The sequence below is a fragment of the Saccopteryx leptura genome, chromosome 10 (assembly GCF_036850995.1).
Source record: "Saccopteryx leptura isolate mSacLep1 chromosome 10, mSacLep1_pri_phased_curated, whole genome shotgun sequence".
In the NCBI taxonomy this organism is placed as follows: Eukaryota; Metazoa; Chordata; class Mammalia; order Chiroptera; family Emballonuridae; genus Saccopteryx; species Saccopteryx leptura.
Genome location: NC_089512.1, coordinates 68,116,745 through 68,131,929, shown reverse-complemented (window position 1 = coordinate 68,131,929; position 15,185 = coordinate 68,116,745). Strand labels below are relative to the sequence as shown.

The following is a 15,185-nucleotide window of genomic DNA, read 5'->3' as shown; positions in this document are numbered from 1 at the left end:
TACTTCTTTTCTCTGAGTTTATTTCTGCATTCTGCATCATTGTCATTCAGGACCTGAACAATTACTAGCCACGCTGGTCTGCGGCACATGTAGATCAATGGAACAGAACAGAGCTTAGAAATTAATCCACACACTTTACAGTCAACTGATCTTCAACAAGCATGCCAAGAACAATGGGGAAAGGATAGTCTCATTAATAAATGGTATTGGGAAACTGAATTTCCATATGCAGAAGAATGCAATTGGACCTTATCACATACAAAATATAAAAATCAACTGACAATAGGTAAAAGATGTAAATGTTAAATCCAGAAACTGTAAAACTAGTAGAAGAAAACACCGGACAAAAGCATTTTGCCATTGGTCTTGGAAATTTTTTGGATATAATACCAAAATCGCTGGCCACACAAGCAATAAGACACGTGATTGCATCAAACTAAAAATTACTGCACAGCAAATAAAATAGCCAACAGAGTGAAGACACAACCTATAAAATGGAAGAAAATATTTTTAAGTCATACACCTGATAAAAGATTAATATCCAAACTCATATAACTCAACAACAAACAAACCAATTAAAACATGGGCAAAAGAGCCTAACCAGGCGATGGCACAGTAGACAGAGTGTTGGACTGGGACACGGAGGACCCAGGTTCGAAACCCCAAGGTCACCAGCTTGAGCATGGGCTCATCTGGTTTGAGGAAGGCTCGCCAGCTTGAGCCCAAGGTTGCTGGCTTGAGTAAGGGATCACTTCGTCTGCTGTAGCCCCCTGGACAAGGCACATATGAGATAGCAATCAATAAACAACTAAGGTGCCGCATGAAGAATTGATGCTTCTAATCTCTCTCCCTTCCTGTCTGTCTGTCCATCCATCTCTCTCTCTCTCTCTCTCTCTCTCTCTCTCTCTGTCACAAAAAAAAAAAAAAAAAAAAGGGCAAAAAACATTTCTCATAAGATAACAGAAAATGGCCAACAGGTATTTTGAAAAAGTGATCAATAGAAATATTGCCTCACACTTGTTAAGATAACTATTACCAAAAAGACAAAAGATACATAGTGGCAAGGATGTAGAGAAAAGGGACCCTTGCACACTACTGTTAAGAATGTAACTGGCCTGACCTGTGGTGGCGCAGTGGATAAAGCATCAACCTGGAACACTGAGGTTGCCGGTTCAAAGCCCTGGGCTTGCCTGGTCAGGGCACATATGCGAGTTGATGCTTCCTGCTCCTCCCTCCCCTTTCTCTCTCTCTCTCTCATTCTCTCTCCTCTCTAAAAATTAATAAAAATAAATAAAAGCAAAGAATTAGAAAAAAAAAATGTAACTGGTGCAGCCACTATGGAAAACAGTATGGAGATTCCTCAAAACACTAAAAATATAACTACATGACCGAGCAATCCCACTTCTAAATATATAACCAAAAAATAAAACCAGTATCTCAAATAGACATCTCCATTCCCATGTTCACTGCAACATTATTCACAACTGCCAAGATATGGAAACAAAGTGTCTGCCAAAGGATGAATGGATAAAGGTGTGGTGCATAGAAGAAATGTGGTGTGTGTGCATGTGTTTGTGTGTGAATATATATAAATATTATTTAACCTTTAAAAAAATTGGCTATCCTGATATTTGCAACAACATGGATGAACCTAGAGGATAAAATAAGCCAGACAGACACTGCATGATCACACTTATAGACAGACACTGCATGATCACACTTATAGACAGACACTGCATGATCACACTTATAGACAGACACTGCATGATCACACTTATAGACAGACACTGCAAGATCACACTTATAGACAGACACTGCATGATCACACTTATAGACAGACACTGCATGATCACACTTATAGACAGACACTGCATGATCACACTTATAGACAGACACTGCATGATCACACTTATAGACAGACACTGCATGATCACACTTATAGACAGACACTGCATGATCACACTTATAGACAGACACTGCATGATCACACTTATAGACAGACACTGCATGATCACACTTATAGACAGACACTGCATGATCACACTTATAGACAGACACTGCATGATCACACTTCTATGTGGAATCAAAAGTTGAACTCATAAGCAGAGAGTAGAATGGTGGTTAGCAGGTGAAGGTGGGTGAGGGAAATGGGGAGATGCTGGGTCAAAAGGTACAAAGACTTAGGTATGTACAATGAGGAAGTTCTGGAGAACTAACGTACAGCATGTTGACTCAAGTTAAAATACTGTATTGTGTATTGTACACTTAAAATGTGCTAAAAGAATAGATTTAACCACAAAAAAGGTAACTACATAAGGTAATAATTAGCTTGTATACATACACCAAAAACTTATCCTGTAAACCTTAAATATATACATAAAATTTTTATTTGTAGATTATACCTAAGTAAAGCCAGAAAAAAAAAAAGAATTTAGGAGTGAAATGTTATGTCACCTGATTTCAAATGGTTTGGTAAAAGTGTAGTGTAGTGTGTGCAGAAACATACGGAGGTGTGGCTAGATGTTAACAGTTGACCAATCAGGTAGCAAAGCCATCAGTTATTCTCTGTAGTATGCTTTCAGCTTTGAGTCTTTCAGCTTTTCAACTGTGAGTTTAAAAATACTTGGATAGAGAAGCACTTTGTAAACACTCCAATATAAAATCATTCTATTTTTCTATAAAGAAGTTCATTAAGCAAAAGAAAGTATCAGCCTGACCAGTGGTAGCGCAGTGAATAGACCTGGAACACTGAGGTTCAAAGGTCAAAACCCCACGATTGCCGGCTTGAGCACAGGCTCACCAGCTTGAGCACAAGGTTACCGGCTTGAGCATGAGATCATCAACATGATCCCATGATCACTGGCTGGATTCCAAAGGTCGCTAACTTGAAGCCCAAGGTTGCTGGCTAGAGGAAGGGGTCACTGGCTCAGCTGGAGCCCCCCGTCAAAGCACATATGAAAAGCAATCTGTGAGCAACTAACGTGCTGAAGCTACAAGCTGATGCTTCCCATCTCTCTCCCTTCCTCTCTCTCTCAAAATTAAAAAAATTAAACAAAGAAGAAAACATCAGCCCGCCCGACTAAATTACCAAATTACAAATTAGTACCATTTGATATTAATAATTTTTTACAATAATAAAACCATGCACTTAGCCTTCCCCTCAGGCTCCAATGTAACACAGCTGGTGACTTCAAGATGTTTCACCCACTCTTCCTTCATCATTCTATTTCAGTGCTGACACTGTGCTATATTATCTTTGTACCTGTATTTCCTTCTCGTTAAACTGTGAGCTCTTACAGGACAAGGAGTGTGTTGTGTTTATTACTGTATCAAACACAATATCTGTCAAATATTAGTTTAATAAATGAAAAAAAACTGGGGTAAAACTTTTTTAATGAAGCAATTGTTTCTAATTGTTCTCAAAACCTTACTCTGGAAATTCACTTACATTCAATGACTTAAGCACAGAAACATTCATCCTACCTTTATTTGTAATATTTTAGAAATAAATGCACAATATTCAGAAAAAAACTAACACAAATTATGGATATCCATTTAATGGACTTTAATATAGACATTAATATGGTATCAAAGTATTTAATAAGTAGGGAAATGTAAAAGATACATGATCTTAAATATGTATGAAAAATCCATTAAAAATGCATGAAAAGGGGACACAGAAGAAATTTTTTTCTTTCTCCATACACTTCCTATAACTTCAAAAATTTCTGCAAGTAGCAAGTATTATTCTTTTACTAGAAAAACTTTAAGAAAAAAAACCCACTTAAACACCTCTTCCAAAACTACCTTTCCTATGATATTGCATATAAAGGAATCAACAGTGACCATCTGTAATGATTTACCTCATGAAGGGTCCTTAATTTTTATAACCCTGCTAATTATAAATATCTTCATAGACAAGAGTGCTTAGTAACTGAAAAATTAAAGCATAAATATAATATAGAAATTCACTATAAAATGCCAGAACAATACAATTGTACCATACAGTCCCAAGCTAGAGATTCAGATACCACATAAACTCCAATTATAACTTCCAAATATCTTGGTTTAAATGACAAGCTCTAAAATTAGTTACAAGCTTACTCAGGAAGCACAAACTCCTTTTTTTTCAAGGAGTTAAGTTTTTCCCTCCCTAGAAACAAAAAGCTACACACATATATCTCTGCCTCTGTACATCTGCATCCCATCCTTCCATAAATTATCACCTACATTGCTGAGATTTAAGTTCAAACCTCCTTTGCTTTCAATATTTTTTTATTAGAAAGCAGCAGCTAGTTACATGGAAAATATTTTTTCTGTCTTTACAATATTTTTCATAATCAACTAAATACACACCTTCTTCCATTAACCCTCGAATCTGCTCATCTTTCTCTTTCAAAAGGTCTGAAGTTTCACTATTTAACCTAGTAGCAAGTTCTTCTTTTATACTTTTGATTTCCTAATTTAAAAGAAAAAGAATATAATTACCATAAAGAATTACTTTCATCCTAGGTATATTTTTCAATTTTTTTCATATTCAAAGATCTCATCAACAATCACAATCTTTATAAGAATCTGTTAAGTTTTGTTGTTAATGTTAATTTATTACCTTGGTTAATTAAAACTAAGAAAACAGCTTTGAAAACAATATAAAAAACCTGAATTCAGAAATAAACAGGTTTTAATATGGAAATGTATACAAGAATAAGTTAAAGTTCAAAACTCTTCTTATTTCTACATACATTGTCTATAAGCATTACATCTGGAACATTTCAAACAGTACATGTCTCCATTTCTCACTGTATTTTTCCATATTAAAACCCACAATGAGAGGAAACACATGAGTATATAAACTTTGATCTACTTTAGTAAGGCAGAGATTCAGCAGAAAGGTATCAAAATAGTTTATCTTTTAAAGCTACAATAGAGGTACAGTGATGTGAAACGAGTTTTATAATTTAAAATTTGGTTTTAAGAGACACTCTGAAATTAAACAATAGCTAGTAACTACTAAATTAATTAGGTATATAAAGCATACTTTCTATCCATTATCATTTAATCCTTACAACAATTCATGAGAAAGGCACCTGTATTATTCAATGGCACAAATAGAAAAACTAAGATTCTGAAAGATTCAGTAAGTTTTGAAGGTCAGAGTTATTAAAGTGGTAGAGTTACAACTTAAAACCAGGTCTGTGAAACACCAAAGCTCATGATATGAATCACCCACAACATTGCTATCCATGTCCAACTGTCAAAATTTGATTCATACATAAAAGTCCAGCAAGAATGCCATATCTTCCTCATCTACCCTGGTCAGAATTCATCATGCATGGTACCACTACAAACTGCTAATTCATCTCTGTAATTTAACTTCATTCTGCCTAGTACTACATAGTTGGTGACATTGTCTTCCATCACTAGAAAAGCAAATTCATCACTCGAGGGGATTCAATTTACCTTTGAATATCCAATGTCTCTTTCCTACGCAGGGGGTTCATACATGGTTGTACACATAAAAATGTGTTAAAATTTAGGGCCTAGACATTTTATACCTACAATTAATGTTTTGGATCTATTTTAGACCTACAATTCAAAGTACACTACAGAAAACAAACATTGCTTAAAAAATCTTATTGATTAAATTAGTACAGATGAAATCCAACAGGGACAAGAAGAAGTAAGTTGGCTAGGTAGTCTCAGGTTATTATAAATATTAGTGTCTGAAATGAGCCAGCTAGTTAAAGCAACCAAGCAAATGGAAATATATGACATTTCTTTTAAGAGTATACACATAAAAATTATAAATATTAACATTAACATTGGTCAAGAAGGGGGAAAGCACCTAAGTGAGAATGCAAATGCTGAGAAATGACACTACTCACAGTTGGGACAAAACAATAATACTAACCTTAGCTGGTTAGCAATTTCTGAAAGAGCCAACTGTTCTAAATTATAAGACTCAGAGAAATGGTCCCCCAGCAGGAGTGATTTTGCTCCAAAGGGGACATTTGGCAATGTCTGGCAACATTTTCAACTAGCACAATTGAAGAGAAGGGGGGACTACAATAGGGAAGAGTGACACTGTCATCTTGTAGGTAGGGGCCTGGGGTGCTGGTGAATCTTCAATGCACAGGACTGTCCCAGCAAAATGTCAATAGTGCTGAGGTTGAGAAATCCTACATTAGAATAAATGTTAATTCTCCCAAGAGTCACTAACCATTACAGATTTTTATTTCAAAACAACTTTGATCTGAAGAAGTACATATAATATGTGGAAAAATAACAAATGAGAGTAATAAAAATTTTATTTAGAGAGTGCTAATTATACTTAAGTGTTATTTATTATGATGAAATTATCATTTATAAAAATTATCCTAATGATCCCTGCTATATCTCTTGCAAAGACTTATATATAAGTTATAAAGACAACTATTTACTTAGAATTGTTTGAAGTATCAAAATCTATCATTCTAAAGGTTTCAAAAATTTACAATTTAAGTATTAATATTCTATAGCAACCTTTTATCTCTCTTTTTTCCAATATTAAAATACATACTTTGAAAGGCACCCCTCAAAACCCTAGGTTTTCACAGAATATAATTAATATTTTGAACCCCCATTACCTTTTTAGCAGCATCCCTCTCTTTGCAGGCTAGCTGAACTTTCTTTTCTGCTTCGGCAATTCTTTGAGTAAACTCATCTTTCAAGGAGGAAATGCTGCTGCTTTCTTCTTTAACTCTGAACATTTCACTAAATTTAAAATAATACTGAGACTGAGGACACTTATTTAAATATTCCAGAGGTAACAAGGTGAGTTCAGTTTGCAAAAGGAAAATAACACTGTCTTCAACACACACTTTAATAGATTAGTTTTAAGCTTAACTTTTCAGAGAAAAATTACCTGCTTAATTTATTTTAAAACAGCTGAAAGAAAACCCATTAGTATTTGAAAATGCCACCAATGTTTGATATGTAAAAATAAAAGTAAATAAAATGTTTCACTTTGAATCTTGTCAAATTTTACCAATCACTTCCTTAAAGCACACCGATATCAGTATATTTTAAACTATAATATCACTGTTTTCTTTAAAGACATGTTTAAATCTTTAAGACTAAGATAGTAAGAATAATAAGGGGAAAGAGGCTTTTTGTATTTTTTTTTCAAAATACCTCTCTTCAATGCCAAAAGGTAATATGGGTAAAGATAATGTGAAAAGTAATTTCTATGGTTAGAATTAAAATGCTTTTCAAAAATCATAATTATTAACAAATTAAATTATAAGCCATTTTAATTTAAAAAACATTCTTAAATAAAAATCAAGTGTATAGGCCTCTACAAAATATTTAAAATTATTCACATTTGTAAAATACTTACTCTTTTAGATTGTCATAAGCTTCTTCTAGAAGTGCTTTTTCTTTACTAAGAGATAATAATTGAGTCTCCCTTTTGTCCAGTTTCTCATTCAGAAATTCAACTCTCTAGATAAGGAGAATATACAAAAGTTAAACATTTAACTTTTAAAGACCATTTTTACATACAGTTATGAGTTGAAAAGGTAACTAATCACTATAACCAATAAAACAGCACTATTCTATAAAAAGAAAAACCATACTGAGAACAAAATGAACGCAGTACAAGAACTCATACACGGCTGGTACAAGAATATAAATTAGTACAGGCACACAGCAGGTGGGAGTATAAATTAGCAAGCCACTCAGAAACAATCAAGCAATATTTAGTTGAAGATCTACATAACCTTTGATGTAGAAAGTTCTACTGTGAAGTCGATCTTAAAGAAGAAACCTGTTGCATACATTATACAAGAACACTCACAGCAGTTTGTAACAGCAAAAACTTGGGAAGAGTGTGCACGTCCCACCGAAAGAGGAAGAGAGATAGATGTCATCAAAAATAAATAAATAAAAGAGGAGCTTCAAAGCCTATAATAACGTCCTGTATCTTAGCCGAGTAGTAGATATACAGTGCATGTTTTTCCCTATTATTCTTTAATCCAAACATGTAACATGTAACTTTTTCAGTATGATATATTGCATTCAAAAATAAATTTAGAAAATCCATAGGCATGCAATTTTTAAATCTTCAGAATATATCAGAATAAAACAAAAAGAAATGGATTTAGACTATCTCATTTCTTATGTCCTGCTGAAGCAGTGATCAAGTTGTATATAAAGGGGAAGGAATGGTGCCTTTTGTACTAAAAAAAAAGTCTTACTTGATTTAGGTCTAGATTAATTCAGAAATCACTTAACTTCTGAAAATATGTAGTTCAAAAATATCTTACTGGTAGTAAACAGTACTGGTTTCTAGGACTTCCAGCTGCTGGTAAAGCTAGCACGGCATTTGTTTGTAGATTATATTAAACCCTAGTAAGAGAATCTGACACTTTTTTTTTTACATTAAATAATTCAGTACATGGCACTTACAGGACATTTCCTCAAGACATCCTATATCTCAGAAGGGTCTATCTATTAAAGATGCCAGATTCAAATCAGTTTCTACATCTAAAAATCATAGGAGAAACCAGAATTTTCCTATTATATGTATTAGGTAGAAGCAATTTGACATTCTTAAGCAATGTCTTTATTCTTTGGATATTTCCCCCTTCTATTCATGTAATATCAAAAATAACATAAAAAAGAAAAAAACAAACTGAAGCAATTAATAACAGAATACATCAATAATTGCTCTAAGAATACTTTTGCTACAAATAATGTAAACATGCAAAAAGCTTTTTGATAAGAAAAACCATACATTTACATTTTAGTAATTCTACCTGCAAAGAAGTTGAAGATGTATGTTAACACACACAGATAGTCCTTTGCAAACTGACAAATTAATGATCATAGTATAAGAGAATTCTAAGGTGATAAGGACTCAAAAGCAGCGGCATAAGATGAAAACTTTTTTATGCTTAGTTATATTGAAATATCAACTTATGCTACTACCACAGTCGCCTTAGAGAAATTACTTGTTATAATTCTTCAGTTTTATGGTCCTGAATGCCACACTTACAGCAAAATGCCTGTTTTTTAAATCAGTACAAATCATTATGCATCACTAAATATTAAAAATAAACATGATTTAACCTCTGAAAAGCATACCGAAAATTCCTCTTCTACTTTCTACAGTTACCTTGCAAATGTCTTCCTTCTCAGAGGGCACTTCTGGCGGACTTTCAGCAGCTCTGCACTGCTCCGCCACCTTGTCCAAGACAGTATGTCCTTCACTTACTGATGTAGAAGAAACCAAGATATCAGGCTGTTCACAGTTCACAGGAGTTGCACTTCGTCCACTTTCTTCCATTTCCGTTTCCTCAGTGGGTATAATTAATGTTTCATTTACTTCTTCCTCAGATTTTCCTTCAACAGGTTCAACTATTTTAGTCCTTGGAGTGGAAGGATTAACTATAATAGGTACTAAAGCAAAACCCTTACCTGACAATTCATCATCTGAGTTGATTTCACTTACACTTCGGCTATCTAATGACTGTACACTAAATGAGTCTATTCTTTCAAAAGCATCAGATGAGCAGCAACTCTCCGTGAGTTTTGGGAAATCATCTAAACGATTATACTCAGGACAAGCAGATGCTGAGAGAAGCTGAAAAGATGTCTGCATCAAGTGAAGACTTGATTTTGAGTCTGTAGTCTCTTGTCTCGAACTTGCTGAGCTCTCACTTATTACACTTTCATGGTCTAAAACTTCAATATCACTGGTGGTAGAAGTACCCGATGAGAAGGTACTAACAGGCGGAGAAGGTGTATTGCTCTGTCTGTCATCCTGTTTTTGTTCCTTTGCTTCCGAAGACATGTCCTTTGTTTCTGCTGTAAGAGACTGTGTAGACACATTAGATACATTTTCCCTAGTTATTTTCACATTAATTACATTCTTGGATACTTCCAACCCAATGGTTGACACATCAGATTCCTTACTAACAGTTTCTCCATGCTTGCCTTCAGTTTTAGGTGACAGAGTATCTACTGCCGAAGTCTCCCCTGAAGATACACAGGGAGAAGAGTCTTTTACTTTTGCTTCACTTGTTTCAGCTGTTCTTGACTGTCCAGTGTGCAAGGTTTCCTGTGAGGTGCTTTTCACTTCCTCTTCTGGTCTCTGTGATTTAGATGGTGGTTTTGATACTACTGGACTCTTCTGAATGGTCTGGACATCCGTTGAAGAGAGAAAGGCACTGAAGAAATTTTCAGATTCATCTACCACTGTTCTCCGAACTGGCTTTGTAATTGCTTTAGGAGAGGCTTCTGGTTGGCTCTGAGATTCAGTGTTTGATTTTGACCCCCAGGCTGAAGTATCCCATCCTCCACTGACAGAGGGACTTATTCCTTTGACAAAAAAGAAAAAAATATATACACATATATACATATTTAAAAACAAAAATTATATATTGTATACTACATTAATATTACAATCATTATTATAAGTCAGTATCAATATATTAAAGAAAACCTATGGAATACAACCTATAATTTGCACCTGTCAAACTCCTTGCTTACTATATAATTAATTAGTTTACTAATTAATGTGGATCTCAAAGAGAAAAACTGGTATGGATCTGCCCAAAAGGAATTAGGAACAAAGATAAAAGACCAGACTGGGCCTGGACTACCAGAAGCAAGTTTGTTATTCCCATCCACCACAAACTAAAAAAGTAACAGTATGTTCTAAAACCCATGCTAAAGCCCAAGATACAAATGATGCATTTCTTAATAATGTGCATCATGGCAAATTGACCCTACATTCTACTCAGTTTCATATAAATTTTACTCTTGTAATATCAATAACAAAACATAGTTATAAACTAGACAAGAGGACACTAAAAAAAATGAACCAAAATACTGGTAGCAAATGTCCTCTTTCCAAGATAAAAGTATAATGACGAGACAAGTAACTTCTAAATTCATTTTCATCCATTCAATGACAAGTTCATTCTCCAAATCCTATTTTCCAAACCCATTCTACAAGAAAATTTTGTTCTCTTCCTAAATTTCAAATTAGCATAAGTCATATAAATTTCAGAAATGTGCATTTTATTAGAATTACTGCTTTTTGATATAGATGGTCATTTACACTAGGAATTTTTAAAAGCACTCAACTCAGGAGAAAATACCTTCCAAGTTATAAAAAAAAAAGTGATAGTATTAGTCATAGAAATATATGCTACTAGAAAAGCCAGAGATAAACCAAAAACTGGAATACTCTCTAAAATATTTAAAGCACACAAAAAAAGCGAGAGAGATGGACAAACAGGAAAGGAGATGAGAAGCATGAACTCATAGTTGCGGCACTTCAGTTGTTTACTGACTGCTTTCTCATACATGCCTTGATTGGGGGGGGGGGGGGGTCACCTCCAGCCAAGCCACTGACCCCCTGCTCAAGCCAGCAACCTTGGCTTCAAGCCAGCGACCATGGGGTCATGTCTATGATCCCCTGCTAAAGCCAGGGACCGTGGGCTCAAGCTGGAGAGCAGACACTCAAGCTAGATGAGCTGGAGCACAAGCCAGCGACCTTAGGAGTAGGAACCTGGGTCCTACACATCCCAGGCCTACGCTCTATCTGCTGCACCACTGCCTGGTCAGGCTTAAAGCATTTCTTTAAAAAAGATTCTGCCTTTTCTAAACTCAAAAGTAGCTGAGTAGAATTATCACAAATTATGCACAATTACAAGTTGGTGGCCAGAACACAAACTACCTAAAAATTATCAAGCCCTATATTAAAGTCTATCCTTTAACATAGCTTTGGTGGGATGTAGGAAATTTCAGTTCAGGGACATAGTTTTATATCCATTTGTTCAGCATATAAAAACAATGCGAAAACCAAATTTAATGATGCAATTGAACAAGCAAGATTAAGTTTGCTAATTAATTTAACTTAGTGACCTTAATGAATTACAGAAGTCAAGTTTGCCTCTTGGAGAATGTTTTATATAAATCCCGGGTTTATCTGATACCTACTTCAAGAGGTTACTCCATTCTGAAGACTAGTCATATTGTGATGATGGCAATATAAGGGGAAACACAGATAATCAATAAACAAACCTGAGTCTATTCTGGATAACCTCATTTTAGACGTGAATTATATAGCACAATTCAAGCTCCAGAGGTTTCATAAAAATATCCTTATATTTAACTTACATTGTCTCCTCTAAAGTTCAGAAATTCATAAAGTGGGGTACCTTTGCAAAAGGAAGTTGAGCGACTCCAACAAGGTCTAACTAACATCCCGTAAAAAGTAAGAGGCTCATGGCATAGACATGGGCCAAAACAATCTTAAAATGTGATAACTCAGGTCCTGACTTTTGAACGATGTAAAATTAAAAACAAAAAACAAAACCCAGGAAGTGGTCAAGAATAACTTACTCTTTTTCACCGAGGTCACAGACACCTCAAATGTGCAGATCTTTACCCCACACAACGAAATGCTAACCTGTTCTTAGACTTAGATCCAGAAGCACCGAAGGTCCCGACGAGCGGGCAGACAGCGTCTGAAAACAAAGACCCACATCCGGCCGGCCCCTCTGCCCACCCGCGGCCCCCGAGCCCCTGGCCCCGGGGCGACCTAGCGACAGCGCCCGGAGAAGCCGGCGCGAACCCGGGCACCGCGCAGCGCACCCTCCGGGCCCGGCCCGGGCTCCGAACAAGGTCCGCGGCGCAGGGACCCACTCCGAGGGCCGCGCGGTGAGCCCCGGCCGGGCTCCGAACAAGGTCCGCGGCGAGGGACCCACTCCGAGGGCCGCGCGGTGAGCCCCGGCCGGGCTCCGAACAAGGTCCGCGGCGCAGGGACCCACTCCGAGGGCCGCGCGGTGAGCCCCGGCCGGGCTCCGAACAAGGTCCGCGGCGCAGGGACCCACTCCGAGGGCCGCGCGGTGAGCCCCGGCCGGGCCGCACTTCCCCTCGAGAAGGGCCGAGCAGCCCGATGACCGCCGCCAAGGACCCCCCGCCGCGGCCGCCCTTACCCGGCTCTCGGTGCGGCACGGTGCCGGCCCAGGCGCCCGGCTCCTCCTCCTGGATGTCCAGCACCCTGTCGATGGACTTCTGCGCCTGGGACAGCGCCTGCTTGGCGAAGCTGGACAGCTGAGCCGCGTTGAACCAGCTCATCCTCCCCCCGGGCGGCGGCGGCGGCGGCGGCACCTGCAGGGAGGCCGAGCGCCAGGACCCCCGGCGCGGCCCGGGGCCTGGGACACGGAGCGGCAGCACAGCCTCGCCCGCTCTCCACTCGCTGGCGCTGTCAGCGGGCGCCCGCGACCCCAAATCTCCCCATGACGCTGGAGCTCACCCTCTGCCCTTCCCCCAGCCCGGAGACACGGCCAGACTGCGCATGCACCGGCGACTTCCACGTCCACAACCCCGTCTCAGAGCCCCGAGTTCCGTCCCTGGACAGAACAACAGGAGGAATGTTAACGTCATATCCTGGAGCCCAGGGTTGCCACTGGTTACCGAGGAACGCGGAACGGTTTCCATTGTCAGTGATTCCTGGTGGAGGGCAGCAGAGCTCCCGGTCTTCTTGGAGAAATAGTCGTTTTCATGTGGGTTCCTCCCTAGAAAATAGCTCGCTATTCAGACTTCTAGCACCCTGCCAGTAATAACTGCAAACAAAGGGAAGTTATGGAGGCGCACTTTTCCTACTTAGCACTGTCTCAAATACGGTGTGTCTGTAAAGTCATGGTGCACTTTTGATCTGTCACAGGAAAGCAACAAAAAAGGATAGAAATGTGAAAACTGCACCAAATAAAAGGAAAACTCTCCCAGTTTCATACCTATTCAGTGCAGTTCCATGTGAACTCATGCACAGATTTTTTAGGGCTTCTTAGGTAGCTATCCCGTATAGCCTCTACAGACTCGTCACTGACTGATGGCCTACCAGAACAGGGTCTCGCCACCAAACTGCCGGTTTCCTTCAACTGCTTATCCCACCGAGTAATGTTATTCCTATGTGGTGGCGCTTCGTTATAAACACACTGATATTCACGTTGCACTTTGGTCACGGATTCGAATTTAGCAAGCCACAGAACACACTGAACTTTCCTCTGTACCATCCACATCTCGACTGGCATGGCCGTGGGCTGCTCTGCTGGATACACGGTGTTATGTCATCATCTGCACATGCTGCCACATCATCCTACAGAAACTGGGAGGGTTTTCCTTTTATTTGGTGATTTCACATTTCTATTGTCTTTTGTTGCTTTCCTGTGACCGGTCAAAAGTGCACCATGATTTTACGGACACACCGTATTTAATTATTTTCGATGTTAACTTGGTCTTAAGGACAAAACCTGAGTTTACATTTTGCCTAAAATACTAGACATAGTATAAAAATGCCTGACCCAGCGCACCTGATGGTAATAAAAAGCCATCTTCCACAATGGGTTACATGCTTAGGTACATAAGACACAATCTCTTGCTGTTACAATACAGGTCTGTGGGACAGCTGTGTTGGGCTTGCTCGCTGTTTTACCGGCTGCAAGCACTTTGCCTGATGAGTGCCTGGGCTTATAGCAGCGCCACGTGTGTATGGCCTATGTAAGGCAATGGGTGCCTGCGCTGGAGATTGGGGATTGCAGATACCGGGTTGCCGGCCCACTACTGTGAGGGCCCATTTTGCTATTTGCCTGAGAGGGAGCCTCCCAACCCCCTCTTCCTTGTGAGACTTTATTAAAGGGAATGGCCCAACCCTTTGTGCCTCCCCAGTTTTACTACCTTCTGCCCCAATCCAATGTGAGCCTGCCTGGCCTCAGCCACCCACCGGCATTTCAAGATCCACACTGCCCGAGTCAAAACAAACCCAGGAAGCATTAATGTGTACTGTGTATATTAAAATGTAACCTTTTCTGCGTGCAGTTTTTTTTGTTTGTTTTTTGTTTTGAGAGGTGGAGGCAGAGACAGACTCCCAGATGCATCCCAACTGGGATCCATCGTCAAGCCCTGGGGGTGGGGGGTGGGGAGATGCTTTGCCTACCTGGGCCCTCTGCTATGTTGCTGGGCAACCGAGCTATTTTAGTGCCTAAGGCAGGCCATCAAGCTATCCTCAGCGCTGGAGGCCAACTTGGTCAAACCTTCTGAGCTATGGCTTTGGGAAAAGGAGAAGGGGAGGGAGGTGAAAGGGGGAGGAGTAGAGAAACAGAAGGTTGCTCTCCCGTGTGCCTTGACCA

At 38.8% G+C, this 15,185-nt stretch overlaps 1 protein-coding gene across 2 annotated transcripts in view; it reads right to left on the bottom strand.

Annotated features, from left to right (window-relative positions):
• Positions 1–13,378, bottom strand: part of TMF1 (TATA element modulatory factor 1) — a 36,765-nt gene extending 23,387 nt beyond the window's left edge. The window contains exons 1-6 of one of the 2 annotated variants that reach the window (XM_066350820.1): positions 12,993–13,378; positions 9,158–10,362; positions 7,838–7,858; positions 7,379–7,482; positions 6,627–6,753; positions 4,357–4,459 (exon numbers count right to left, since the gene is read on the bottom strand). In XM_066350820.1, the coding sequence (XP_066206917.1) occupies positions 4,357–4,459; positions 6,627–6,753; positions 7,379–7,482; positions 7,838–7,858; positions 9,158–10,362; positions 12,993–13,134 (1,702 nt within the window). In that variant the 5' untranslated portion in view covers positions 13,135–13,378. The remainder of the gene's footprint in view (positions 1–4,356; positions 4,460–6,626; positions 6,754–7,378; positions 7,483–7,837; positions 7,859–9,157; positions 10,363–12,992) is intronic. The other variant, XM_066350821.1, reaches the window with a different exon arrangement.
• Positions 13,379–15,185: the final 1,807 nt, after the last annotated feature.